We start from the raw sequence: 25508 nt of genomic DNA, 5'->3' as shown, positions 1-25508 counted from the left end.
TAAAGCCGAAGATCTTTGTCTCCATTGTGTTTGTTCCTCAGCAGAGCTGAGCTACGTCACCTGCCGCGAGTTGAAAACGCGGCTCGCTCTTGCAGCGGAGACGGGCTCTGAGACGCAAATAACCCTGGCGCGATCCGAGCAGACGTTGCACAACCTCTGCTCCGCGGTTCATTCGGTGCACCTCAGTCACTCCTTGCAAAAGCCTTGCTATTTTGGTTTGGGGCCTCTCCTGCGCTGGGTTTATTACAGGTTGCAGGATTGAATCATAGGAGTGAGCTGAGCCCGGCGACAAAGAAACCCCGGGGGCAGCCGCCGGCACGGCCGGGTGCTGGGGCACGGCCGCCGTCAGGGCAGGACAGCAAATCACATTTCCAGCGTTGTCATATGGGTGTTAACGGTATCGGCAAGTGGTTTGGGATCGGCCGGTACACGGCCACTGGGTGAACTGTGCCCAGGCTGTGGCATGCCATGCTTCGTACCTTCAGGAGCCTGGGGAGTTAAAACGGAAGGTGAATGCGGCATCATCTGCTCGTGCGTTCTGCCAACGGGTCAAGGTTTCCTCCTGCACAGGTTTCCAGATGGAGACGCAGGGATTTTCTGTCTCTGTATTTTCATTGCTTAGACTGACTTTGAGAGAAGAAAGTATCCGCCTCTGGGCTGCGGCTCTGAGGTTGTCTCCTCTTTGCCAAAGCAAATTTGGTTGCAGTCGGGGCAGCGTGTTGGCTGCGTTTAGGTCTCGGGGAGGTGGCGTTAGGAGCAGGTTCCCTGCTCAGTGCAATGTGTCTCAGCCATCAGAAAGGAGATGCAGGGGGAAGAGCAAGGCGAAGTGAGTCAAACACTCCTTTTACCCTGCTGGCATTTCCAGGTTTGGTATGAAATGAGATTGACTGACTTATTTATTTTTGGAGAAAAGCACCAAGAGAAGGAACGGAGGACTAGGAGTTCAGAGGAAATTCAGGTTGTCCCGTGGTATCTCTGTGCCTGGTGCAGTGTTTCAGGTGTATCCTGATTCCAGTACGTGTTGGCAAAATCCATAACAGTTATAAAAGTGCTCTTGCCTTTCCCGCTTTCTCTCCCAAAATGCGGTTCCTGTCGGAGAAAAGAAAAAAAAAAAGCTTAAATTCTTGGGACATAAAGGTGTGAGTTGCAGCGTGGACACGGGGCGCAGTGATGGGGCTGGCAGCGATGATGGCGTGCTCAGAGCTGGATGTGCCAACGGCCACCAAACGGGCTGGCAGCTCCACGGCACCAAAACGAGAGGAAGAAAGCTGGAGCTGGCAGACGTCTCAGCCCCACGACGGCGGCAGGCTCGGCTCCCTTCTCCCAAGCAGCCCTGAAATGAGTTGTTAAGGAAACAGATTTCAAGTTTGCCATTTCCAAGGAGTTATTGCAAACAACTGTGAGGGAAGACACGGATAAAGAATGTGCAGGAAACGTCCCTGTCCTGTGCAGAGGACGTACCATGTTCCCCGTTGGAGTATCTCTGTTTGCCTCCAACCGGTCCAGTTGCTTACGGCAGTGACGGAGGAGCAGCCAGGGGCACTTGGCCGCTCGTATTTATCGACAGGGCTAAGGCGAGAGCAGCTGAATTATATTTCAAGGAGGCAAATAAAGCACAATATCCAATTCATCTCTTGCCTTGGCCTTTGGTTGAAACTTCAAGAGGTTTTAAGAATCTCTTGCACATTAAATTCTTTTCCTGTGGCTCAATGAGGGGTTGGAAAACAGATTTTCAGGCCCGCTTCCCCAGCATTGGTGCTTACATGAACATCTAGCATTTGGTTTTCTCCAGAAACTAGGACTTGGCTAAAGCTCTGCATTTACAGGCTGGGTGGTGGGCACAGCTCACGCACTTGCCTGCCCTGTCCCTGGCACCCTGTTTTGAGCATCGCACAACGTGGTTTACCAAAGGGTTACCAGGACACGCAACCCAACCACGGAGGCAGAAGTGGTCAGAGGACTTCCCTCGTGCCTCCCCAGCCCAGCCACCAGACCACTGTCACCAACACTTTCACACAGCCAAAGCCCACGGAGGAAGGCAGTGGTGATGCAGGAGGCACTGTGGTCATGGCTGTGGAGAGGCCACAACAACCCATGGGAAGGCGAGTGGGGTTGCCTCTGGGAAGATACATTGGTACTACTAAACCCACCGGAAGTGGCTAGTTCATGAATTTGCACCCATTTGTGTTTGTTCTTTGTGACTTGATTTCCGTCTCAGCTGGAATGGAGCCAGCTCGTAAAAATGAGTCCAGGTACAGCCCTGGCAGCGTGGCTTGCAGTTGAAGACCAAGTCTTTGCATGAAGAGCTGTCTCCTGCTGGGCATTTTCAGGGCATCTGGGACCAAAAAAAAAAAAAAAAAAAAAAAGTTAATCTTGATTTCTTGGTTTTGCAAGAACCATCTCAGTTTGGGGTTTTGCACCTAAGCCATGGCCGTGGGTCCTTTCCCACTGCAACGTGGGCGCAGTGGCACGTCGGTGTCAGGGGAGATGTCGGTTGTGCAGCCGTGTGGTGCAGGGCTCGGTCCTGCCGAGCCCACGAGATGCTGATTCACTCTTCTTCCATGGAAACACACCTAGCATTTCCATTTTGCCCTCATTTTAGGGGTGGGGGTTTTGCTTACACAGCTGATAGGGGAAAAGCAGATCATTTGGCTTTCAAAACCTTTCAAGAAATCAGACAAAAAATCCTTAGGAAAGACAGGAATAGTAAATGAGCCACTTTTATCTCTTAAAAAAATGGGAGAAAGAGGCATTTCCCGCCTGTGAAATTTTACCAGCAAATTATATGCTAAAGAGTGTAATTTGAAAGGAAGTGTTGCTACATGGCGATGGAACACAGCTTTAATAATAAATTGTGGTGAAGACAGAACTGGTTAATATCCTTTGAAGGAAATAGGAGCTTTTTGTGGCAAGGAACCATTTACTTTTGGATTATATCATAAAAAATGTTTCACTGAACGAAAAGTCCGGAGACTGGGAAATGGGATTTTCCTTCAGAAGTAAAAGTTTATTTTCTGTAACAGCATATGTGGGTAGTGAATTCCTCTGTCTTCCCTTTCTTTATTCTTCTCTGTTATGCTTCCTACCCTTCTGCTGTGAAACTTTGAAGTTTCCTTTTTTCAATATTGATGTTTAACGCTGCCCTAATTGAAAGGGGCTAGCAACATTAATCTCTCTGTACGCCCTGTCAGTGCTGCTGGGAAGAGGTTAACAAGCCCACTGGAAGTTGTATTTTTCTCCCCTCCCTCAGGAATTGGGTTTAAGACCTTCACAGGGAAGTATTTAATGTCTTTTCATTAAGCCAGGTTTTCTTTTTTCCTATTAGAATTTTGCTTGCAGACCTCACTTCGTTCTCGGCATTGCCTCGCTGGGGCTGGTGCGGTGCCCGTGCAGAAGGCACAGAAGGATGCAGCGGGGTCGCGGCTAACGGCTTGCGTTCCTGCTGGCCTGATCGGTGCGCTTGCCAAGCAAGCACTGAGGGGGTTTTTAAAGGTTTTTAAAGGTGGCAACTTCTCCAGCACTCTAGTTCAACATTTACTGTGGGTAATTGCTTTGTTTAAAAAAAAAAAAAGATTTAAGCTTGTGCTTAATGTTACGGATACCCTGGATGTTTTGCTGAATCAAAACTTGGTTCTGGAGATGTCTCTCAGCATCGCTCCAAACCAGTCTGTTTTTTTCCCCTCAATTATTTTTAAAGCTTGGCTTTTGAGTCAAGTGCTTGTGGAAGTCTCCGTGTGGAAAATTGCAGGGAGAGCTCTCAAATGAACTTTAGCTTGAAGGCTCGGAGACCAGCAAGCCACCAGTGGTTGTTTACACAGAAAACTCATGACTTTTTGGATGCTGGGGAGCAGATGTACGATCCCATCTGTTGATCAACCAGAACTGCGAACCTTCTGCGGAAAGAGCCACGTGTAGACTTTCCGCTTCGTATGATGGCTCCTTGGGGCTTTCCTTATTGCAAATCCCAAGGTGTTCCAGTGAACCCCCCGCACTGATGCTCAGGCCCCGGCTGGTTTGTGCCTCAGGATTGAGCCTCGTGCTGTTATTTTGGTGTCTGAGACACCCGCGGCGTCTGCACAGCTTGAGCGTGGATGCCTGGTCTCTGCCATGGGTTGCTTTTGAGCTTCAGCCTGCCTCTGGGTTGGGGACATCTTTATTTAGTCACCAGTTTTTATCAGATTTGCAATCTCTTAAAGCTCAATTTGCTCTGTCAGATAGGGCTGAAATTGGCCAGTGGATTTACACTGCCCCAGGGGACACAGACTGTCAAATACACATGTGGTGATTTTCTTCAGCAAACAAAGCTAAAAATAATAATGATTCATAAAAACACTATGAAAAATACTGGTTTTCTGGTGGATGGAACAGGTAACATCCAATTTTGTATGTTATTAAGCTGCCCCCACATTTTGAGCTCCTGTACGGATGACTTTCCCTGCAAAGTGCAGTTTAATACGGCGGCGTCTTTCAAAGCCAATGTCTGCTGTGGTAAACTGGGGGATATTACTTTGACAGTGAGATACTTGCTTGGCAGTTATTATTGAAGAGAACTGATCTTGGGGCTTCCAATTTTATTTTTTTTTTCTTAAAAAAAAGCCCTCTAAGTGTCAGTATTTGCCTTTGGGAAGAAACTCTTTCAAGCATATGTGACCTGGACCCTCGTATTTTGGAGCAGCTGCAGAGCCTCAGCTGAGCCCCCCATGCAGCTGGGAGCCGGGGCATGGGGCAAGGGGGGGACCCCCGTTCCTGCACCCCACTGCAGCCTGCCGGGGTGACAGCCACAGCTCTGCAGAGCGGTGCTGACCGCTGCTCCACGCTTCTGGTTTTAAGGCAATGTCACGTTCTGGATTGGTGATGCTTCCTGCAAGACACTTGCAGGCACTGGCCCCAGAAGGCTTGGAGAGACAAGTATTTTGCATGTTGTAACAAAAGGAGCTCAGAAATATTGCCTGATCCGGTTGAGAGGCACGAAATCGCCTGATCGCAGCTTGAGACTTTCATTAAATAACCACGCGGTGAGCCGCGGTGCGGGGGTAACCGCTTTCCCCCTCCGCACCATGAGCGGATCCCGCAGGAGCTGTTGGTGCTGCGGGTGCGAGTCCCGGCCGTGGCAATTCCCGTTTGCAATCCCTTCTCCTGGTGCTGTCGTGAAATCCGTGTTTTCTTCTTGCTACTGTTGTTGCTTTCTTCTTTCTTGAAAAGAAAACCCCAAAGAACGTTAAACTGTGTCTGTGTCTTGGCAACTCGAATAGGCGAACAGATTGTGCTTCAGAAAAATGGCAAAGTTTCAAAATATTGTATTCTGTGAAGAAGAGACAAGGAAAATAAACTCCCCAAAGTGCCGATTTTATTTCACCAGAAGGCGGAAGGCTTTTAATATTTATTTGGGTTTGGCATTTTGCTACTTAGTTCTTCTGCTGACACCACTTGTGAACCACGGTAAGATTAAACGCTGCACAACCTGTTTTGGTTCACGTTCAAATTAGGTTCATTTCCAGTAGGTCCGTTTTCACCCTCCCAGAGCTACCTGAGGGACAGGTACAGCACATGGGATTGTGCAAGCAAATCCACGAAGGGGGGAAAAAAAAAAAAAAGAAAGAAAAGAAAAGGAAAGAACAGAGCAAATTTGTGCTTGTTTCTCTTTTTATTTTGGTTGTTGGGTGAATGTCATGGCAGCAGTGGGGACGGATGGTTGATGTGTAGAAGCATTCCAAGAGACGGCTGGTGAGTGTTAACAGGAAGAGTTCAGCTCTAGAGCTAAAGAGGCAGTTCCTGTCTCCGTGGCAAGTCAGCGAATTTCTGTGTCTTGATTCCCAAGTGCAAAATAAGGATGAAGATTCTGCTTTTCTTGTGCCTGTGGTTGTCTTGTTTGCTTGAACTGCAAGAGGATGCAGGCAGGTTTTTGGAGGCAGAGAGGTCACTGGGATGGCAGACTTAGACATTGCCAGAGAAACAGGGTTTTTGTTTCCCTGCACTGCAAGACCTGTATTTTTGAGATTCCTTTTTTAGCTAAAACATGACAACATCAAGAACACCGTTACCCATTTAGCATCCTGTTGGATCCGATGTGCGCTTGGCACAGCTTGGGCAAGAAATGGTATCTAGAGCATCTAGCACAGCAGGGCTTGCTTCTCACTTGTGCCTTCTAGAGACCTTTGTAGTACAACTAAGAAAACTAGAAGGAAAAGGATCAAAGAACAGCTCTGCTAACTGTAGGAATTCCTCCACTTGTTTTTACAATGATTTTTACTTCCTTACAGACCAGCTTTTACCTCTTGGGAAAACTGAGAGCCATTCCTCATGCTTCTGAGTGACCTTGCTTCTTTTATTTTGCCTTTTCTGTGTTAGACTGGAAGCTCCTTGGAGCAGAGAATTGGCCTTTTTTTTTTTTTTTTTTTCCTTTTGTAAATTTGCAGCTCTGTTGATGTGTAATAACAATAGGATGTGTGCACAGAGGTTTCCAATAAATGCTTTTCCCACGAGGTGTCAGCTGGGTTGTTGCAGCCTGTCCCATCCTGGAATGACTCTTTGCCAAAAGGAGTGATTACGATCCTGTCTTTTGGAGCAGACAAGGGGGGAAAAAAAAAAAAAAAGATTAAAAAAAAGAAAAGATGGGCAATCTGAATTGACTAATTGCTTCAAAAAGGTCATTTTGAGTTCTGAGTGCCTGCACTTTGATCTAGCACCCCTCCGGCAGTGGGATGCACAGACATCTGTTGACACGAGTTTGTGTCAAGAGGAGAAACAAACTCAAACGCGTATAGGTAAAGTTTGAAAGAGAGTGTTGGGAATAGAGAGTAAAACTTATGCTTAAAAGAAAGACAGTAATTGATATAAATTGTTAGGTTAAAAATGTTTAACACCTAAATTAGACGGTTGTGCCGTTTTTGGGGGGACCAGGGATTTTATTACACAGCCAAACAGCCAGATGTTTACCTTGGGGTTTTGGTGACATGACTGATGTTTTCGGGTTATTTTATCCATGAATTCAAAACCCCGTGCTGAAATGTGGCTGTATATGTTTAGTCATAAAAACGTTCTTGTATTTCTCTAGTCTGCCTGGCTCTTGTGTCTGCCGGCTTGGACCCCCTTTACAGGAGAGCCTGCATTTGAACTGCTTCAGAGCTTGAGCTTCATCCAGCTCAGAAAAGCTTGGCTGGTCAGTGTGAACCGAAACAAATGGCTTTGAAGCCTGCAGACTTAATTCTGCTTTATTTTTGCTGGGTTTGCACAACATTAATGACCAAGAGGTGAAACATCCATTTAAACAGAATCAGAAGCTGGTTCTGGACTTTCAGATGCAATTTAAAAAAAAAAAAAAAAGATTTTTAATCCTGCCAGGGTTCACAGTTATGTATCTGGAATGGTTTAAAATCTAAGCAACCTTTTAAGGGATCCTACGTGGGTAGGGCTGACAAAGGAGAAATACCTTTCACTTTGCATTTTCACATGGCCTGCCTTTGCCAGAGCTCTTGCCTCTTTTCTGGACCAAGCTGGCAGCCAGACCTTGCAGGTCTAAATGAAGCGTTGCTGAACAAAGGCACTTTATGTTTTGAACCCTGTGCCCTGAGTCTACACCACCAGCCTGGCCGGGCATTTATGTTAAATAAGGTCAACAAATATAGACAAGCTGTGTTTTGTGAATTAAACCAAACCAAAACAACAACAAAAAAGCACCTTTCTTTAATTCTGCCTCTTTCTTGTTTCACAGGCAAGAAGAGAAATCCTGGGCTGAAAATTCCTAAAGAAGCATTTGAGCAACCACAGACAAGCTCCACGTAAGTCTGCAAACACTAAGGGAGAATAAAAAGAAAACCACGAACCCCAGCTGCCTTCCAGCCTCTGCTAGCGCCTGCGCTGCCACGGCCAGGGGCCGGCGGCCGGTCACAGCCAGCACCCGGGGCCGTGCTCGCAGGTCTGGGGTAACGGGGACCCCGCACGAGGAACAGGGGCAAAACGCCTAGGTTAATTTTGGCACCGTTAGGGAGGATAGTAACTTAACAGCCCTTGTATTTCTTTTGTAGCCCCAGGTAGAAGCAGGGGGTCGCAGCCCATCACCCCCTACCCATCACTGCCCGTGGTACATGTCTTGTGCTGCTTAATGATGTGCCCGGGAAATAGAAAAAAAAAGAATGGGCACCCGATTTTAACTGACGTGGCACTTCCTCTACCCAGTTTGAGTAACATGCGCTTGGTCAAGGCGTAAGAATGCATCCCCTTCCCCACATACTTGGCCTTGCAAAAGAAAACCCTGTGTTTTTAAGGCCATTTGTGCAACTCCAGCCTGCTTGGTTTTCTTTACTTCCTTGAGGATTGACTTTTATTAGCCTGTTAACCCGTGCTGTGTGACTTGGGTAATCATTTACAGTGGGTTTAGACCTTTATGCCCGTTTAATCTATTTTTCATACAGGCTGGCAGAGATTCGGTGCTTGCCACCTGGCTTGCCTTTCCCGATGAATCTCTCTGGGTTCCTGCACAAGGAAGTTGGATGTGAGAAATGCCAATTCCAACGGCTTCCTTCCTGACCCCTTTTTGGGGTGACTTTCTGGATCTTTGGCTTCAGCTGTTGATCCTGCAAAGCCAGGAGACCGGTTGGGCTGCTCAGGGTTGCGAGGGCTGCTGGCCTGCTGGTGCAAGGGGACGGCCTGCGGGACCACGGGGCTGTATTTACTCATTGAGGGAAAATGGATCTTTGCAAAGAACATTTCACATCTTTTCCCTTTTCTCTCCTGCAGGCCACCCAGAGATCTAGACTCCAAAGCTTGCATCTCTATTGGCGAGGAGGTAAGACTAAGAGTTATGGTGACACCTCGGTCCCCTTCATGTTTTCCACCTTGGAAATTCCTGCCTTGCCTCAGTAAGGTGCAGCTAATCCCCTGGAAACAATGATTATAAAACAAAAGGATTGCTGACAGCAGATTTTACTCTCCTTTGCAGTTCCTTTGCTGATTTAAGGCTTTCATCCAAAGTATTTCCCTTCGCTAATATTGAAGGCCATCTCATCAGGAGTCTAACTCAGGGTAGATCTTCCTGTCCTGGAAGCAAATCCTTCTGACAGCATGGAAAGCAGTCCACCTGATGTTCAAAAAAATAGCATGGAAAAAATAAAACCGAGGACAGCTATTTTGATAGGAGAAAATGGCACAGCAGCATTCATAAAAGCACTTTAAAGCTGGGCAATAAATTTATTAGGTGCAAAAGATAGGTCTCGGTGTCAGCGAGTTAATTTATGAAGTGAAATGCTAATCCAATAGCGTTTTATAATGTCTATCTTTGGATACTTTTCTTTCATTTGGATTTTGTATTTTCCCTGGCACGAAGCAGGGGCTGGAAGGTGGAAGGAGTGTGAGATGCCTCTGGAGCAAAATGGGGCAGCACTGAGACAGAGAAAATGCCTGCTGCTGGAGCAAGCGCCCGCTCCAAGAAAACCATTTCTCCCCTGCGGTCCCAGGGATGAGGAAAAGCTCGAGCGCTCCCCAAAGGCTCCACGCGCGGAGGCAGAGAGCCCATACTGGACGGTGCGAAGAGAAACGCACCTGTAAAACCCAAAGCTCAGTCTTTTTTACGGATGCAGATATGTGGCTATCTCAGAGGGACCAGCATGCCATGGCTCGCATTTCCCCTAGATCTGCTACCTGTTTGTCCAGCCAAGCTCCTTTAGGACGCGCTCCCTCCTCCACCAGCCTTTCTGCACTCACCCCCCATCCCAAGGGAAAGCCACTTTCCCTCCTCTTCCTTTAAACTCTGCTGCTAAATTTAAGAGTGGCCTTGAGAGAGTCAAAAGTGCTTTTTTGAAGAGGGTCCTGTTGAACAGTAGGAGCAGTGTCTGGCCGTCAGAGATGCTTAAATTTCTGCCGTAACACAAAACTGTTAGTCAGGGCTCCTTTTTGCAGGCGACGTAGCTGCGAGTGAACGCCCGAGCGCACAGTAACGCAGTGTATGGGCCCTCCACGCCGTGGCATCCCCGGCCAGCACGTTTCAGGCTACAGGTTTTTTTCTGCTGTGCCGGCAAAAAGCGGTGTGGGATTATGCACTGTGAATCAGTTCATTATAACCCGCTCCTTTCTGTAGGATGATTGACTGATGTGGTTGTGCGTTCAGCAAACAAAATGGCTGGTTTTAGTAGTGAAGGCATATTTTAAACATCCAAAAATAATAATAAGCGAAAAATAGAGCTGCTGCACAATATCGTGGCAGAAAGGAGAAGGGCAGGTTAGAATGCAGGGCTCCAAACAAAGTCATCCTTTGTGTAAGGCCAGGAGAAAGAGATCTTGAATACTAGACAAAACAAATCCTCCGTGTTACAGAAATGGGGCACACTCAGCTGGTATTTGGCCCACCTACAGGTCTGGAGAAAAACGTTTTCACAGGCCTTAAAAAAAATGGAGATATTTCTATGATTGTTTGTGGGAGGAGGAGAATGGAAGGGAAAAAAAAAAAGAAAAAAAAAGACTGGAGGTGATTCCTGGGGGAGAAGCTGCCATGGTGTTTTCCATCCAGCCCTTAGAGGATGAGGAAGCTGAAAGTGCTGGCAGCTAAAGGCGGGATGGGCACTGGGGTGCGGGTGGCCGGGGGGAAGAGCATCCCACCGAAGGAACGGTCCTTCCTGTGCCTCCCCTGCTCAGGATGGTTGTCGACACGGGCTCCCTGCTCATGCCGTTACGAGGCATGTCCTCTTCAGAACTCTGCTAATTCCCGCATGGTAGTTAATCCTCCCGACAGCCCCTGAGGACCATGATTTTGTTTCTGGCCTCATGAAGACAGATAGGGAGGGGGATGCACAGAGGTGAATTTACGTGCTGAGCAGAGTTAGATTTTAGGGGCATTTCGCTCCTTGCATAGGACGTTTGTACAGCGGCCACCTTCACACTGATGGCTTTTTTCCCCCTGCAGAACTTTGAGGTGAAAGCCGATGACCTGGAGCCCATCTCCGAGCTGGGACGAGGTGCGTACGGGGTGGTGGAGAAGATGCGGCACATGCCTAGCGGGCAGATCATGGCAGTGAAGGTAGAGTGAGCCTCCCGAGGTGCTTTCTGTGTGTGTCGTTGTGTCTGGGCACCCTCTGCGCTCTCGTTTGTGCACGTTTCTAATCTTGCTCGTTCTGATGCATGCCTTGACTGAGATTGACTTCTTTCCTTGTGAAATCCTCTCTCTACAAAGGGCCAAAGAGTGCCGGGGTAGATTTGGGCCATTTAACCAAGAAAAGGGGTGTGTTTTAAGAAGTATGATGCTCAACGTGTTTTCAGCATCGTGGCACACACAGACGTATTGTTTGTCTATGTCTACAACATTCCTGTTTTCACTAGGATTTTAAAAGCTATTTGCCATCATTTTTTAAAAATCCATATTTTTTTCTGATGGAGATACACCCTCAGATTCAGGGCTCTGCACGCTAATTGTAATGTAAAGAAGAGTATACTGTAAATTTAGTTGCATAAGATCATTTTCTTCAGCTGGGACTTTTTTAGTCTCTTTGGAACAGGAAATTTTTGTTGAGATTTTCACATTTTGTCTGCTACAGTGGGATCTTGATTCATGACAGGCTTGTAGATACAATTATGAAAAGTTTTCATAACAACAGTTTAGACTCATAAGCTTGCAGCTTAGGGAAATAGTCGTGGGAAAATTTGTATTTTCAGAAGGACCAGTTTTTGCTTGGCTGAATTTTAGCTCAAGTTTCCTTTCAGAATAAGAAAAAAGAAAAAAAAAAAAAAAGATGCAGAGCTGGAAGCTATGAGCAAACTGAAGGAAAAGTCTTAGCTCCTCAGTTATGAATAGACTTTGCTGTGGATGCTGGGATGTGTCTCAGGGCCTCTGTGCTCTGCATTTGGTCTTCTCATTTGCTTTAGTGTTCACCAAACTGCAAAAGATCTCTCTGAGTATGGTGGAAGATCTGAAGAGGGTATGGCAGGAACATTCAGGTTATTACCTGCATCTGCGGTGCTAAACAGTTTAATTCTATCACATTACTGACCTCAAGTGGCTTTGGCCAAGGAGCCTGGAATATGTGTGGGACCTGTGTTGGGACTGTGTCATGGGCCTTTGTGGTGCTTCCCAGCTGAGGGTCTCCAGGTATTTCACTTAAATGACATCTCTTCCCTGGGAAATGTTCATTTTCCAAAGCCATGGGGAGCACATGGACTCTGGCTGCCAGGCTGGAGCCCTCTCTCGTGCCCAAAGTCTGCTGATGTAAAGAGATGTCCACTGCAGCTCCAAAAGTCATGGGTTTGCATCAGCCTGGAATTTGATTTCTTGCTCCCTTCTCTGCTCTCTCAAGCCACAGTGACTTTTGGCTGTTGCAAAAACAGTGGCATTTGCAGGGAAGAGCAAAGTCACCTGCAGGTCGGGCTGAGGTGAGAACATCCTTTCATCCACCATTGCCTTCTGTGGCACCAGTGTGCTCCTGCCATGGGTGCTGTGCTTGTGATGTGCCTATGTCACAGAGATATGATAAAGGGTAACACAAAGAGATGTGATAAAAGGGTCAAGGCGTGACATAAGGCACTGTGGCCAGCATGGATATGGTTGTGGCCAGTCCCCTGCAGCAGCAGCAGCGTGGTACGGAGGTGCTGACAGCCAACGCTAAAATTCTTTGTCTTCCAGCGGATCCGAGCCACAGTGAACAGCCAGGAGCAGAAGAGATTATTGATGGATCTGGATATCTCCATGAGGACAGTAGATTGCCCCTTCACAGTCACCTTTTACGGGGCGCTTTTCCGAGAGGTATGGCATCCTGGAGATCAGCGCGCTGCCCCTGGGAGACTGGATCCTCTCCCAGGCTCTGAATTCCCATACTTAGACTCCCTCCAAGTGCCAGGGGTTTAATCTCCGTCTAGACATGGAGTCTTGGTACCATATGGATTTGCTCAATCCCAGCCTAAGGATCTGTCACGTACAGTTACTTCTTGGCGAGCGAGGAGAGACACGGTCCCATGTGAGGAGGAGCCAAGGGCAGCCAAGCCCCAGAGCCAGGGATGTGCGAGGCCCCTGTGCCGAGACCTTGGGGCTTGGTGGTGGGTTTGAGCGATGGACACGGCTAGGTGCTGAGGACACCAACTCACAGCCTGGTCCATTAGTGTTAATGTTGTCCTGACTTGCAATGAGAAAGCCACGTGGAGGAAAAATGTGGAAAGGTCTGAAAATCAAGATTTATTGAAGAGTTTTAAGCATAGCTCTGCAGAGCTGAACTGTTCCTGGCTGAGCATTTGCTGTGACCTGAACATGTAGGAGCCTCAGTCCTGATAACTTTCTGGGCTCCTAAATCAGCATGACTCTGCTTTGGGAAAAGACAGCAGAAAATGCGCCCTAAATGGTAGGGAAAGTGGACAGCACTTAATTCCAGCTGGAGAGGAGGGGAAAAGAAAGCCCAGCACAGTTTTGCTGAGTGAGTTTTAAAAGATGGGGAAGAGGCAAGCAGGACAGCAAAGGGCAGGTGCCAAAGGCGACCTTTGCATGTGAAAGGAAAGGAAAGGATGCTTCGTTCCAGTAGGCAGATATTTGCTTTCTTTATCCTCCAGGGAGATGTATGGATTTGCATGGAGCTGATGGATACCTCACTGGACAAGTTCTACAAACATGTCATTGACAAAGGGCTGACGATTCCTGAGGACATCTTAGGAAAAATAGCTGTCTCTGTGAGTATTAGCAGGGTGAGGAGGGAAGGGAAAGGGTGTTACTCTTCTACGCCATGTCCTGCATGACCCAGCATCCCTGCTGTATTTGCACCGGGAAGGGCAATGGTCCATGGACATTCCTAGCTGGCTTCCAGTATTTGGTCTGAGGGGAAGTTATTTATAAGCCATAAATAACCCAAAATGTGCCTGTACATGTAATTGGGAAGTGGCACAATGTTACATGTGGGAAGGGCCCTGTAGCTCCTTTGCCTTTCTGTTAGGGTCCTGGTGCCCCTGGGAGACCCCTGGGTACCCGCTGCCACCGCAGGCTGCTGTGGGTGTGCAGGAGAAGCAGGTCTGGTGAGGATGGGGCGGGTGAAGCCAGATAGCATTTTCTCCACATCATGGTGCTGCCAGCTGTGATTCACTCCAGATTTGTTGTTTCAGATCGTAAAAGCACTAGAACATCTACACAGTAAACTCTCCGTGATCCACAGAGGTAAGTGCCAGGCACACAGCCATGACCGTGCTGGTGTCTTGTCTACCCTGCGCCGCCTGCTCTCAGCTTCGCAAGGGCTGGCCTTGCGGCCGGGCACAGGGCTCCCAAAATACCTGAGATAAAATGGGCCTTTGACAGCAAAAATATTCCCCAGCGTCTCCTGATTAGCAAAACCTAGTCAGAGTAAAAGTCTGCTGGTTTGCTCTTTAAAAACTGTGTGCTGGTCCCGGCGTTTCCCTGAGGTGGAGGAGAAGAGAGCTCCAGCCTGACGGTGCTGGCAGAGAAAGGGCTGTTTCCCCAGGGCTGCATTTCTCTAACGCATGGTCCAAATCCATGGTCTGCTTCAACACCTCTGCAAAATTAAACCAGACTTTTCTGTCTGACCGTGGTGGGCTGTGAAGGCTTCTCCTCTAGCTTGGCAGCTCCATGCTGACATGCAGTGAGAGGTGTCTCCGTGCTGGCATGATCCCTCACGTGGTGACCTAACCATCCTCATCCTCTTCTGTCAGCAGTGGTTTGATATCTGAAATAGCCTCAAGTGAACTCATAAATACCCTCCTTAAATTCTTCTGGCATTTTCCCCTCTAAAGCATCTCAAAGATGCCACGAACACACTTCGAAAGAAACAAGTTTGCGGTACTGCTGCTTGACACCTTTATTTTTAAAGGGTCATTTTCAATTTGTCATGAGGAGGAAAGAGCCCTCTCTGGAGTGTGTGACTGCCGGGGAAAGGAGCATCTGAAGCGAAGAGTTCAGCTCTAGCAGGCAGTCGCATTCTGTACATTCTGCATGTGGCTGGGGGTTGAATTTCTGCCTTCTGTATCATTTACAGTAGGTGGGGAATGCTGTTCGGCTTCTGGATTTCTGTTTGCTTGTTTGATTTCCACTGAAAATTGTCTTATTTCAGTGTAGTAACAGATGGGTGAGGATCTCAGGTACCTGAAGCTTTTGATTGCAAAATGCTGATTAGAGAGCAGATGTTAACGAACTGTAAACCACCCAATTCTAATAAGCAAGACTTCAGAGCATCTTCTAGCCTCCTTTGGCTGGTGTTTCAGCTCTTCTATTTAATAGTTTATAACATGTAGACAGAGGAGCCTCTTGCAGAAGCGACCTCTTATTTCTGGGTGGCAACAGGGAAAGGATTGCTCCCTTTTGAGGATCAGTGCTGGGACAAGAGCAGACAGGGCAGCCTGCGCTCCCCGTGCTGTGCTGACATCTCATCTGGGATTAGCCTTGCGGGGAGCATTGCCTGCTGTGCAGGAAAGCACTTTCATCCTCTCGTGGATATCACTTCTTAGCTTCTTTCTGTGCCTTAATTTCCCTTTCTGATGGTGATTATAACTGCCTTCATGAGTGTGATGCAAGTGTGAATGCACCAAGGATTATAAGGCCGTGATGGGAAGCAGATAAATCTGGCAGTAATAAATAGATGAGACACTGGCCTGATTTCCATAAGGTGTGGAGCACCCACACGCCTGCTGCTGCTCACATTGCCTTCAAGCTTGGTATCCTTAGAGGCCATTCCTGAAATCCTGATCCTCGTCTTAGTTTACTGCTCCTTCCTTCCCCTGCACCCCCTGCTCCTCTTCACCCTTTCCTGCCTGCCCGCATCCTTTCCCCATGGATTTTTCCTTTTGCTGGCATGAGACCAGATCCAGCTGGGGACTTGCCAGAGCTCCAGCCCTTTGCAGACATCCTCTGGAGATGCCCCCAGCCCTGCTGAGCTGTTCCCCCGTGAGCGCTCTGATGTCCGTGGCCATCCCCTTCGCAGTGGGATACGATGGTTACGTGCGGGATTACCTCCCACTCCCCCAAATCAGAGAGAGGAGTCTGCAAGTGAAGGAACACTTGCAGGACATATGACAGGCCCATGAGGCAGTCACCTGAGCTTGCAATAGCCACAGCCAGACGGATTTCTGGCATGTACGAAGTGCAGGGGTTTGCACGGGCACCTTTGGTGCCCTCTGCTGATAGGAAGCTCTTTGGCTTTTTATTTTGGCTCGGCACAGCCACCCATGCGTGACAGTGACTGTGGTGTGTGTTCCTTCTTGCAGATGTAAAGCCCTCTAACGTGTTGATCAATACGCAGGGGCAGGTGAAAATGTGTGATTTTGGAATTAGCGGTTACCTCGTTGACTCGGTTGCTAAAACCATGGATGCAGGATGCAAACCCTACATGGCTGTAAGTTGAGCTGCGGAGAAGCTGTGTGTGAAAGCTGCTGCGGGACAGCCAGAGGAACATGAGCCTGGGCATCGGGTCATCCTAACGGGGGAAGGATCAGCCTCCGGCATGTGTCCTGGGGACTCGTTTTGGAAGACGTATCCCTGGAGTTACTTGTAGAGGGGCAGAGAGGGGAGATGGATCTCCTGGGCAGATCAGATCTCCTGGGCACAGCTTCCTGCTGCCTTATCACCTCCCTGTGACCTTGGGGAAGGCTCTGTAATTACTCCCTGTTGCATTATTGCCACTTGCCCTGTGGGGACAACAGTACTTTCCATCTGGGAGGAAAAACAGTCCCCAGGGATTGGGTCCCTCAGACTCCTCCCAGGAGCTGTTGTTCAGGATTCACTCTCTGTGGAGCACTTGCACAGGGTGAAAACGGTCCTGCAGAATTGAGACTTGTCACCCGCTATGTGCCAGATGTGCTGGGTCAGCTCCGCCACCCCGATCCCTGGTGCAGGTACCATCTGCTTCTGGTGACCCATTTCACTGTGTGCCCTTACTGGCAAAGATGTGGGACCAGATCTGGCCCCACAACAACCACGGGACCAAGCTGGTGGCATGGGCTAAGTGGTCCTGGTCTGCCACAATGAAAGACCCATCCGAGGTCGGTGGGTGCGGGCATTGCAGTGGGGCCATCTCTGTTCCTCAGCTGCCTTTGTTTCTCTTCACAGCCTGAAAGAATTAACCCAGAGCTGAACCAGAAGGGGTACAGCGTCAAATCTGATATCTGGAGCCTGGGGATCACGATGGTAGGGTGACCTGGGGGCTCGCAGCGATGCCAGGAGGGCTCAATGTTTCTCATGAACTCATTTTCCTCCCCATAGCCCCCCTGACACTGGTGGCACTGGCTCCCTGGGAAGGCGGCAGGGTGGGAGCGGGAATACAGCTCGGGGGGTACCAGGGAACACGCTGAAGGGTTGAGGGGAAAGAGGATGGAGCTGCTTTGTCCACTCCGTGCTGTCTTCCGTCATGGTGGTGGGGACGTCGCCGGGTGGGGATGACCCTGCTGCCATGGCCACGGGCTGCCGGGAGATGGCAGCATGGGCTAAGGTGAGGGCGTCCGGCACCGCGCGTCTGTTGCTTTGGAGCAGGTTGGATTTCAAGCACAAAAAAATACTCCCAGCATTTAGCAATTAGCAAAGTCCCCCTCAGAAAAGGAGAGATGGGTGGCGTCTCCCACGCAGCATTTAGGGGGAATCCATCTGCTTGCAAAGTGATTCTATAGCGCAGTTACCCTTTGCAACGTGGGATTGTTTTTTAACTCCTGACCTTTCCCAAGCGATGTCCAACACGAAGGTAATGGAGGATTGAGACCGCTGGCTCTCCCCAGGCCTTTCCCTTTTGCTGGGGGAGGTTAAGCAAGACATTGTGGCCGGGGGGGAGTGAGGAAACATGACGTATTTGTGCAGGGCCCAAAAAAACACACCCCTGGGTGGGCACCCAGGAATCTGAAATCGGTGGGCGGGAGGGCGAGCTGTGAGATGTCTGCCCCCCGTGCCTGAGGCGTGGGTTCTGTCTCCCCAGATCGAGCTGGCCATCCTGCGCTTTCCCTACGACTCCTGGGGGACGCCCTTCCAGCAGCTCAAGCAGGTGGTGGAGGAGCCATCGCCGCAGCTCCCAGCGGAGAAGTTCTCGGCAGAGTTCGTCGATTTTACCTCGCAATGGTAAAATACCCTCTTGGCCTCGCTCGCCCTGGTCCCGCTCGCCTCCGCCATGCTGTGGGGAGGCTGAGGAGGGCAGGTGCCAGCAGCCTTCTGCGTCCCTGTCCCCATAGGCTTCTCTCTGGGGTACAACCCAAATTTTTGACCAAACCTTTGCCCCTGGCGAAGGGATGTGCCTTCATGCCCTCACTGAGCTGTGAGGGCCGGGCTGGGGCCTGGCACTGCGCAGACAATGCACGCCCTTTGCTGGAGCACCAGTGATGGTGGTTGTGGGGGTCTTCCCCACCTGCGGTGGCAAGGAACGGGCTTGGTCCCGTTGAGGGGGCACGCAGGAGAAGGGATTTAGGAGACTTGCTCAATCTGATCACCCCACACCAATAGCACAGGGTGTCTGGTGGGGCTGGCAGGCCGGGGAGGTGTGGGCAGGCAGGTCCTGGCATGGTGCGGAATGGCTGCGTCCTCCTGCCTCCCGCTCCCTCTGAGGGAGCGGACACGGCTCTGAGGGCAGGGCCGGTGCAGAGTTCACCCCACGGTGGCCCCCGTCGGCGGCCATCCCACTCCCGGGGCTCTCCGGCTGCTGTGCTGCTTTCCGTGGGACTCGGAGCTGGAAGCAGCGGGAGAGTTTGGCCGCGGCGTAGGAAAAGGGTTGGAGCAGATGCGCGCTGTCTGGAGGTTGCGAGAGCTGCATAAAAGCACAGGCTCTCCCAGCACCCGAGGAGACTCACAGCTGCCCTCATCGTATGGTTCAAAGGGAGCTGGCGGCGGCCCTGCGGCTCCTGACTGCTTCTCCCTCCAGCTTCCCTGGAAACCGCCTGGGAGGCGTTTTTATTTTCCAGGCGCTGCAGTGCCATCCACGGCTTGCCAAGTTGGCAGGTGGATGGTGGGTTTGCATGGTAGCCAAGAAAGGACGGCAGATCGACAAATACAGAAATGTGAGACTGTTCCCGAGCTGCCAGCGTCAGGGCCTGGAGCCCGGCTGGCTCTGCTGTGACCCAGGAAGGGGATTATCAGCCACTCCTGCCTGGGGACTTTAAGTACCGACACTCAGATTCTTCGGAGTCTTGTTCAAACGTGTTTTCGAGGTGCCCGTGATTCAGCCGCACGCCTCTCTACCCACCCGTGCTGGGGAATACCTGCCCGTGCCCACACTGCTCTGTGTCTGTCAGAGGTGGGAGCTGGCTTGGAAAAAACCCTCTCACAAAATGCCCACCATTTTTGCAAGGCCCACGCTGAGATTTTGGACCAGCTGCCTTTCTCCCATGCTGCTGGCTCACTACTTGTTTTTGCAAAGTTGCCTGTTTGTGCCAGGCAGGCTGTTGTTCCCCACGGAATATTTTGCTTTTGCAAAGTGCGAGCACAGTGTCTTGCAGCTATAGCTGTGGGCTGATTTAGGAGTAAGATATCCACAGCCGTTGCTGATGGTGGCAGTGAGAAGAGTGGCCCTGCTGAGCACCACTCATGTCTTGAAAGCTTTGGGGAGCACGTGGTGGTTCCTCTCTTTGCAAATCCTATCGTCTAGGATCGCTGAAGACCCCTCAACACCAGTGGAGTGGCATGGACTTGGAAAAATGAGCTTTGGCTGCAGATTGCACTAGTTTTGTGTTGTTGGAGTCTGAGAATTTCTTCTGACACTGAACCAGGTCACATCAGCTTAGTGTATTGAGACTGACCTGGCTTAGGGCTATCTCAAATGCGAGAGGTCGCAGAGTGAATCACACCAGCTGCTGCCTGGGGCAGCGAAAGTCTGACTACCTGTAGCCGCTGCAGGGAAGTTCCTGGGATGTCCGAGTCGGGATCAGATCCAAATATAGCTCTTCATTCCTGAAGATTTACATTGATTTCAGTAACTTGTCACCAGATTTCCTGGTATTAGTAACCTGGGAACAAGGTTTTTGTTTGTAGAGGGTCTAAATTAAGAGGATTATACCACAATCCTGCCTCTGGAAACACCTAACCTTCAAATTCACCTTAGCATCTCAGCTTGGGCTGCTTTTGAGCTCAGAGGATGTGACACATCCCGTACCTTCAGTTCGGCAATATTGGCACGTATCGTTACTAGGTTCCTCTGTTCATTCACAACATGACACTAAACATGAGGCCGCTACACACAGCAAGCAGGAAATATCTATTCAGTGTGTGTCCTCCGCTTCCTCTGGGCTCCGGCAAATCCCAGCAGAGGAGCGGCTTATCATCGCTGAGGTTCTCACTTTTGTTTTGCTCAGTGTGACACCTTTTCCCCGCCACCGACGTGTACGTGTGTGAAGATCTTTTCAAGTTGCTCCAAGTGTCTTTCCCCTAAATACACTGTCAGGAAGTGAGTAGAGATTACGTCCTGTCTTTTTAAAGCTATTTTCTGCTGGAGGGAAACCAAAATAACTTCCAGCTACAACCCTCCAGAGCCATCTGTTGTAGGAGAGGAGAAAAAAAGGATGTCCCATGTAACCGTCCCCACTGATAACAGCATGGTGATAAACAAATAGTTGTACACGTGCTTTGGAGCCAGTCGGTCACCACTCCCAATCAGAGGTTGGAGGCTATATCCATTCCTTTAGCCGCTGGCCTACTGGATAGTACCCAAAACCCCAATTGTACGTGGTCCCCAGCAACAGGCAGTGTCTTGACTGGTATATATGGTGTCTCTGCATCTCCTGTTCGACCTTGAGCTCACTGCACTTGTGTGTACCCAGCGCTGTGCACCATACGGGGCCCATGTGCAGGCTGTGTTGGCTGTAGGTGTCCTCAAGGCCTAAATTATTCACTTAACGTATGGATTAGTAGTTGAACTTGCTCCACAGGGACTTGAAACCTTGCTTTTGTCATGGTATAATTTTATGGCCTTGCTTAAATTACACACAGAATATAACTTTTAAAATTTTTCTTCTTTTTTTCATTAAAGCTTGAAGAAGAATTCCAAAGAACGGCCAACATACCCAGAGCTTATGGTGAGTGTGCCTGGATTAATCAGTGTATTGGTTCAGAGCTGGGATGGATTAGAATGAGATGCTGAAGACAGAATTTCTAATAGCGACTGGTGATTTGGGATACTTCGCATCTCCATTTTCGTAACAGATCTGAGAATCGTGGCACTTCAGGGTCTTGGGAGGGTGACTGCAAATCAGAGATGCTCTTGGAAATGTCATTCAGGTGTTACTCCAGTCAGATGAAGGAAGAAAGATATGTAATCACAGTTAACAAATTTGCTAAGGGAGAAGAATGAGGCTGTCAAGAATCAGTTAGTGAGGATAAAAGCCTTTCCTTGCGTTGTGTGATGGCTTCAGACATCTAAGTAAAATGCGTGCACCATGGATGCTCCACGTGGGTTGGAGGAGCTGGGTGGCCTGCTAGGCTTCACGGTCATGGTGCCTTGGAGAGGAGACTTTGGACAGAGTAATTCCTGGATGTTAGGGACAGAGACCAGTCTGTGACTAATCATTCCGGTTATTGAATTTCATCTGCTGCTTAGAGACTGTTTGCTGTGAGCTTGTCTAGGACAGAGGAATAACTAAGGAAGAAAATGCTGATAAAGGCTTACGACGGGGGGGAATTCAAGGCAGCGCAGGGCTTTGAGGTCAGATGCACTTAACTGCTGATGAACTCCCAGCAGCGCAGACGCTGGTGTACACTCAGCCAGAGCTTTGGGCTGGAGCTGGCAAGAACAGAGTCTGTGGTGAGACTTCTCTGCTAGGGCTCCACAGCTTCATGGCCTTTCTGGTATTGATCCTGGTGCTCCTAATAGCTGGCAAAAAGCGGGAGAGCTTAGGAAGTCAGTGTTTCACTCCCATAAGCATCTAGTCCTCTCTTTTACTCGCACCTCATTCACAGCTCACTAAAGGCAGGAAGGTACCTAACTTTGTTATTTCTGAAGGTCCTAACCGAAATGCTTGCCTGTCCCTGCATGCCCACTCCCATCTGGTGCCACTGGCAAGATCTTCTGGGTTAAGGGTGGAATCTGCTGCAGAATTTCCTCAGGCATTGGTGTCCCCTGCCCCATAACTTGTAGGACATGGTGTTATGCCATCCAAGGGGTCAGCCCCATCACAGTCTACTCAGAGGTGTTGGGACCTCTGTGGTGTGAAGGTGCCAGGGTTCAAGGTGTTCCCTAGCTGCAAGACATGCTGGAATTCCATGTACCTTTTGAACGTGAGTTGTAAGCAATGAATAATTCCTGTGGCATTCCTTGCTGAGCCCTGTAATGCAATTAGACTATATATAGATCTGATTTACACACAGTTTGCCCAAATACTGGTTTCAAACAAAGGGAGGCTTTTTTTTTTTCCTTTTTTTATTTATTATTGAATAAATACATATATATTTTAAGAAAAATTCTGAAGTTTGCCAAATGGCCTTTAATCAAAAAGGTTCACCGGAGCAACTCCGTCTGTTGCAGCATTAATACCCATTGGCAAGCGAGTGCATTTCTATTGAATTAGGTTCTTGGATCACCTCTCCAGAGTATCTCAATGCTGTGGTATTTTATGGCTGACATGAATGTTGTGAGGTCCTGTGGTTGAGGGTTGCTGTTTTGTTGGGGTTTTTTTCTCCCTCCTCTCTCTCTTATGGCATTAAGTTGTGGTACTGGATTGGACTTGTCATTTAGACCAAGACTGCTCCCTTGCTTTCCTGTGGAATTGAGGTTTCTCATGGAAAATATGACTCTGTGCTATCTTGAGCATCAGGAAAACTGATACGGATGCTTAATTTCATTTTAAAACCCACTTCCCCAGGTGAAGTGGAGCATGAAACTACTGCAGGACTCCTCCCCGGTGGTCTGCACGTTACGTGGAGCACATCCCACCTGGCATGGGGTGTTTTGTGCTATTACCAGACTCAGTTGTTGCAAAGGGCTTGGGTTTACTGAGAGACGGGGCTGGAGGCTACTGCTGCCGCCCATGTCATGCTTGCGGGTGCTTCCAGGCTGCGGTAGCTCTGCTTTGGGTGCGACTTAGCTGGGATGTGAAAGCAGCGGCATCATGCTGGGCTAATAGCGCAGCAGGCCGTTTGGGCCATCTCTCCAAGAGTTATTCAGGACACTTCAATTCCCGTGACTGTCTGACCCAGGGAGACCTTAAATTATGTCTGGATCCTTGCCTCAACCCATTTCAGCTCCGTTTCCCACATAATTGTGCTTCCTCTTCCTTGCTGGTGTGTCTTTGGGTCGCTTCCCGGCTGCTCAGAGCTGCTTCTTTTTATTCACTGGATAACTTTCCGCTCAAGCCCACCTTGGAAAGCCTCTTTTCTGTGCCCTTCTTGGCCACTGCCATACATGATCATTGAAATACCCAGTGCTCAGGGACTGAGGTGAGGAGCAGCTTTGAAAAACCCTGGAAACCCCACCTTGTCTTTAAAAATCTGGTGTGAAACGAGAGGGTCAGGAATCAAGCCGAGCTCCCCCAGCCTGCATATGGGAAGCACAACAGCATTTTGCACGGAGTGGAGGTCACCTGTCAGCCCCACACGGCCCCAGCTGCCTTTTGGTTCTCTCTGACACCCTCCATACAAATAAATATAATTAATTGCCAGGTTAGTGGGTGTCAGACAGTGTTCGGTGATTTCAGGTGGAAGTTGGCTGATCTCAGCTGATGTGTTGCAGCCCCCAGGAGCAAACTGAGTCGCTGGTGCTAGCGGAGAGGGGCTTTGTTGTTGCTGTCAGGGGGCATTTGGTAGTGTTTTTTTTCTCCTTACACATATTTTTCCATTTGTGCTGAAATGTAGGCAAGATTTTCTGGCAGGATGTCTTCCCATGTTGGTCACGATTAAGTAGTTAAACATACAGCTGCCGATGGCTTTCCAGCCGGGATGGCTTTCCTCTTTGCGGTTGTTAGGGGTAAAGTAGCCATCTCCTGCTGCGAGTATGAGCAATTGCAGGGAAGAAATGAGACTTAAAAGTCACCAGAGGGTAAATACACAGATAAAGCAGGAAGCTGAGGGAAAACCCACTGCAGTCAGCCTTCCTGCAAGGTTTTCCTTGCTCCCGTTGGAGCTGGCACACGGTGGGGTGGGTAACCACCATCTCAGGAGGAGCACGTCTCCTCCCGGGGCACTGCAGAGCTGTCAGCCAGCGTGTGCCGAAGGGCACGACATGCTAGAGACAGAGGCAGTATTTTTTAATACTTTCCCTTGCTTCGAGAGCAGCCCAGCTCAGCCGTCCCCACCAGGGCAGGGTTTAGAGGGAATCCGAGAGGGCAGCACAAATGTGGAGCCATTCACAAAGTGGCCCCTCGGGCTCCCCGACTTGCTTCAGCTGCAAAACGTGGAAAGCCCAATATATGATACTAGCAACAAAATATTTTTCACTGTCTTGAAGATTGTCTAAAAGGGTTTTAGGATCGGTTCTCAGCGTCGTGAATAATAAACTTTTCTATTTGTTCTCTCTTTTCTTTCCCAGCAACATCCTTTCTTCACCCTGCACGAATCCAAAGAGACAGACGTCGCCTCTTTTGTCAAACTCATCCTGGGAGACTGAGAACTGGACTTGTAAATGAATTGCCCTTCTGTGGACTGGTGGGTGCAGGGGAGGGGCGCGTGGCAGGACTTGTCATGAAAGCACCAGCAGAAAGTCGCCGTGTTTTGTTTTGTTTTGTTTTTATTCTGAGAAACCCCCGCCTCGCCGAAGTTTTTAAAAGGGTTCTTTGGTATCCATAGTGACATAGAACGAGCTGGTTAGTGAAATGAATTTTAATAAGGTTGATAACCTTAAAACAAAAACAAAACAAAAAAATTTTGAGAGAGTGATTTACATATTTAATGACAGTTGAAATCCCTCTTCCTAACTTTCTCCTCATTCCCCTTCCCCGAACCAGAATTTGCTTTGTCATGGTAATAGGTGCTATGGTAGTCATGAAGTTGTATGTAGATTTATATTTTGTCCCTTCCATTATTTTAATATTTATGTTAAGTGCTTGATGGAATAGATTTCTGTTTTATATGAGGATGAATGCGTGGTGACGATGATGATGCTAAATGAGGCCACAGCAAGCAATAGTTGCAGGGCTTTGCTGGGGAAAAGGTGTCAAAGGAAAAGAGAAAGCAGAGACGAAGTGTCTGTGTTGTGGAAAATATTTAATGATGTGCATCATAAAAAGAATTTATAAACAAGGATCTCAGCTCAGCTACTCGAGCTGCTTTCGCAGGGTGCAAGGCAGCATCACTGTATGGGAGGGAGGCCCCAGCGTCCCATGAGGTCACCTCTTCTCCGGACACCGCGGTGCACTGCCAGCCCCCTGCCCGGCGAGAGCCCCTGTCCTACGTCCCACTGACTTACTCTGCTCCATTGGGCAGGTGATGAGGTCTGGAGTGGGAATATATTGTTAGGGTAAAAGCCTTAGGGGGAAATAAATTGTTAGATAAGTTAAGTTGCACAAAGATGAGGAGGAGGCTGCAGTGCTCGGTCCCCACCTGCCTGCGAGCCCAGCAGCGTTGCAGTGTCTGGGGCTCCCTTGGGCTGGGGATGAGCTGCTTTGGGCCTAAAAGGGAGTTCCTCTCTCCTCCTCCAGATGAGAAAGGATAA

At 49.1% G+C, this 25508-nt stretch overlaps 1 protein-coding gene across 1 annotated transcript in view; it reads left to right on the top strand.

Moving 5' to 3' along the window:
- Positions 1-25015, top strand: part of MAP2K6 (mitogen-activated protein kinase kinase 6) — a 42300-nt gene extending 17285 nt beyond the window's left edge. Inside the window, exons 2-12 of the mRNA XM_075770372.1 lie at positions 7712-7778; positions 8737-8785; positions 10895-11008; positions 12605-12724; positions 13519-13635; positions 14062-14113; positions 16171-16298; positions 17012-17089; positions 17865-18004; positions 20898-20943; positions 24387-25015. Of these exons, the coding sequence (XP_075626487.1) occupies positions 7712-7778; positions 8737-8785; positions 10895-11008; positions 12605-12724; positions 13519-13635; positions 14062-14113; positions 16171-16298; positions 17012-17089; positions 17865-18004; positions 20898-20943; positions 24387-24464 (989 nt within the window). The 3' untranslated portion in view covers positions 24465-25015. The remainder of the gene's footprint in view (positions 1-7711; positions 7779-8736; positions 8786-10894; positions 11009-12604; positions 12725-13518; positions 13636-14061; positions 14114-16170; positions 16299-17011; positions 17090-17864; positions 18005-20897; positions 20944-24386) is intronic.
- The last annotated feature ends 493 nt before the right edge of the window (positions 25016-25508 follow it).

Source organism: Balearica regulorum, chromosome 18, assembly GCF_011004875.1.
Source record: "Balearica regulorum gibbericeps isolate bBalReg1 chromosome 18, bBalReg1.pri, whole genome shotgun sequence".
NCBI classification, from domain to species: Eukaryota; Metazoa; Chordata; class Aves; order Gruiformes; family Gruidae; genus Balearica; species Balearica regulorum.
Note: the sequence above shows the minus strand (reverse complement) of the source record. Positions and strands in the feature narration are given on the sequence as shown.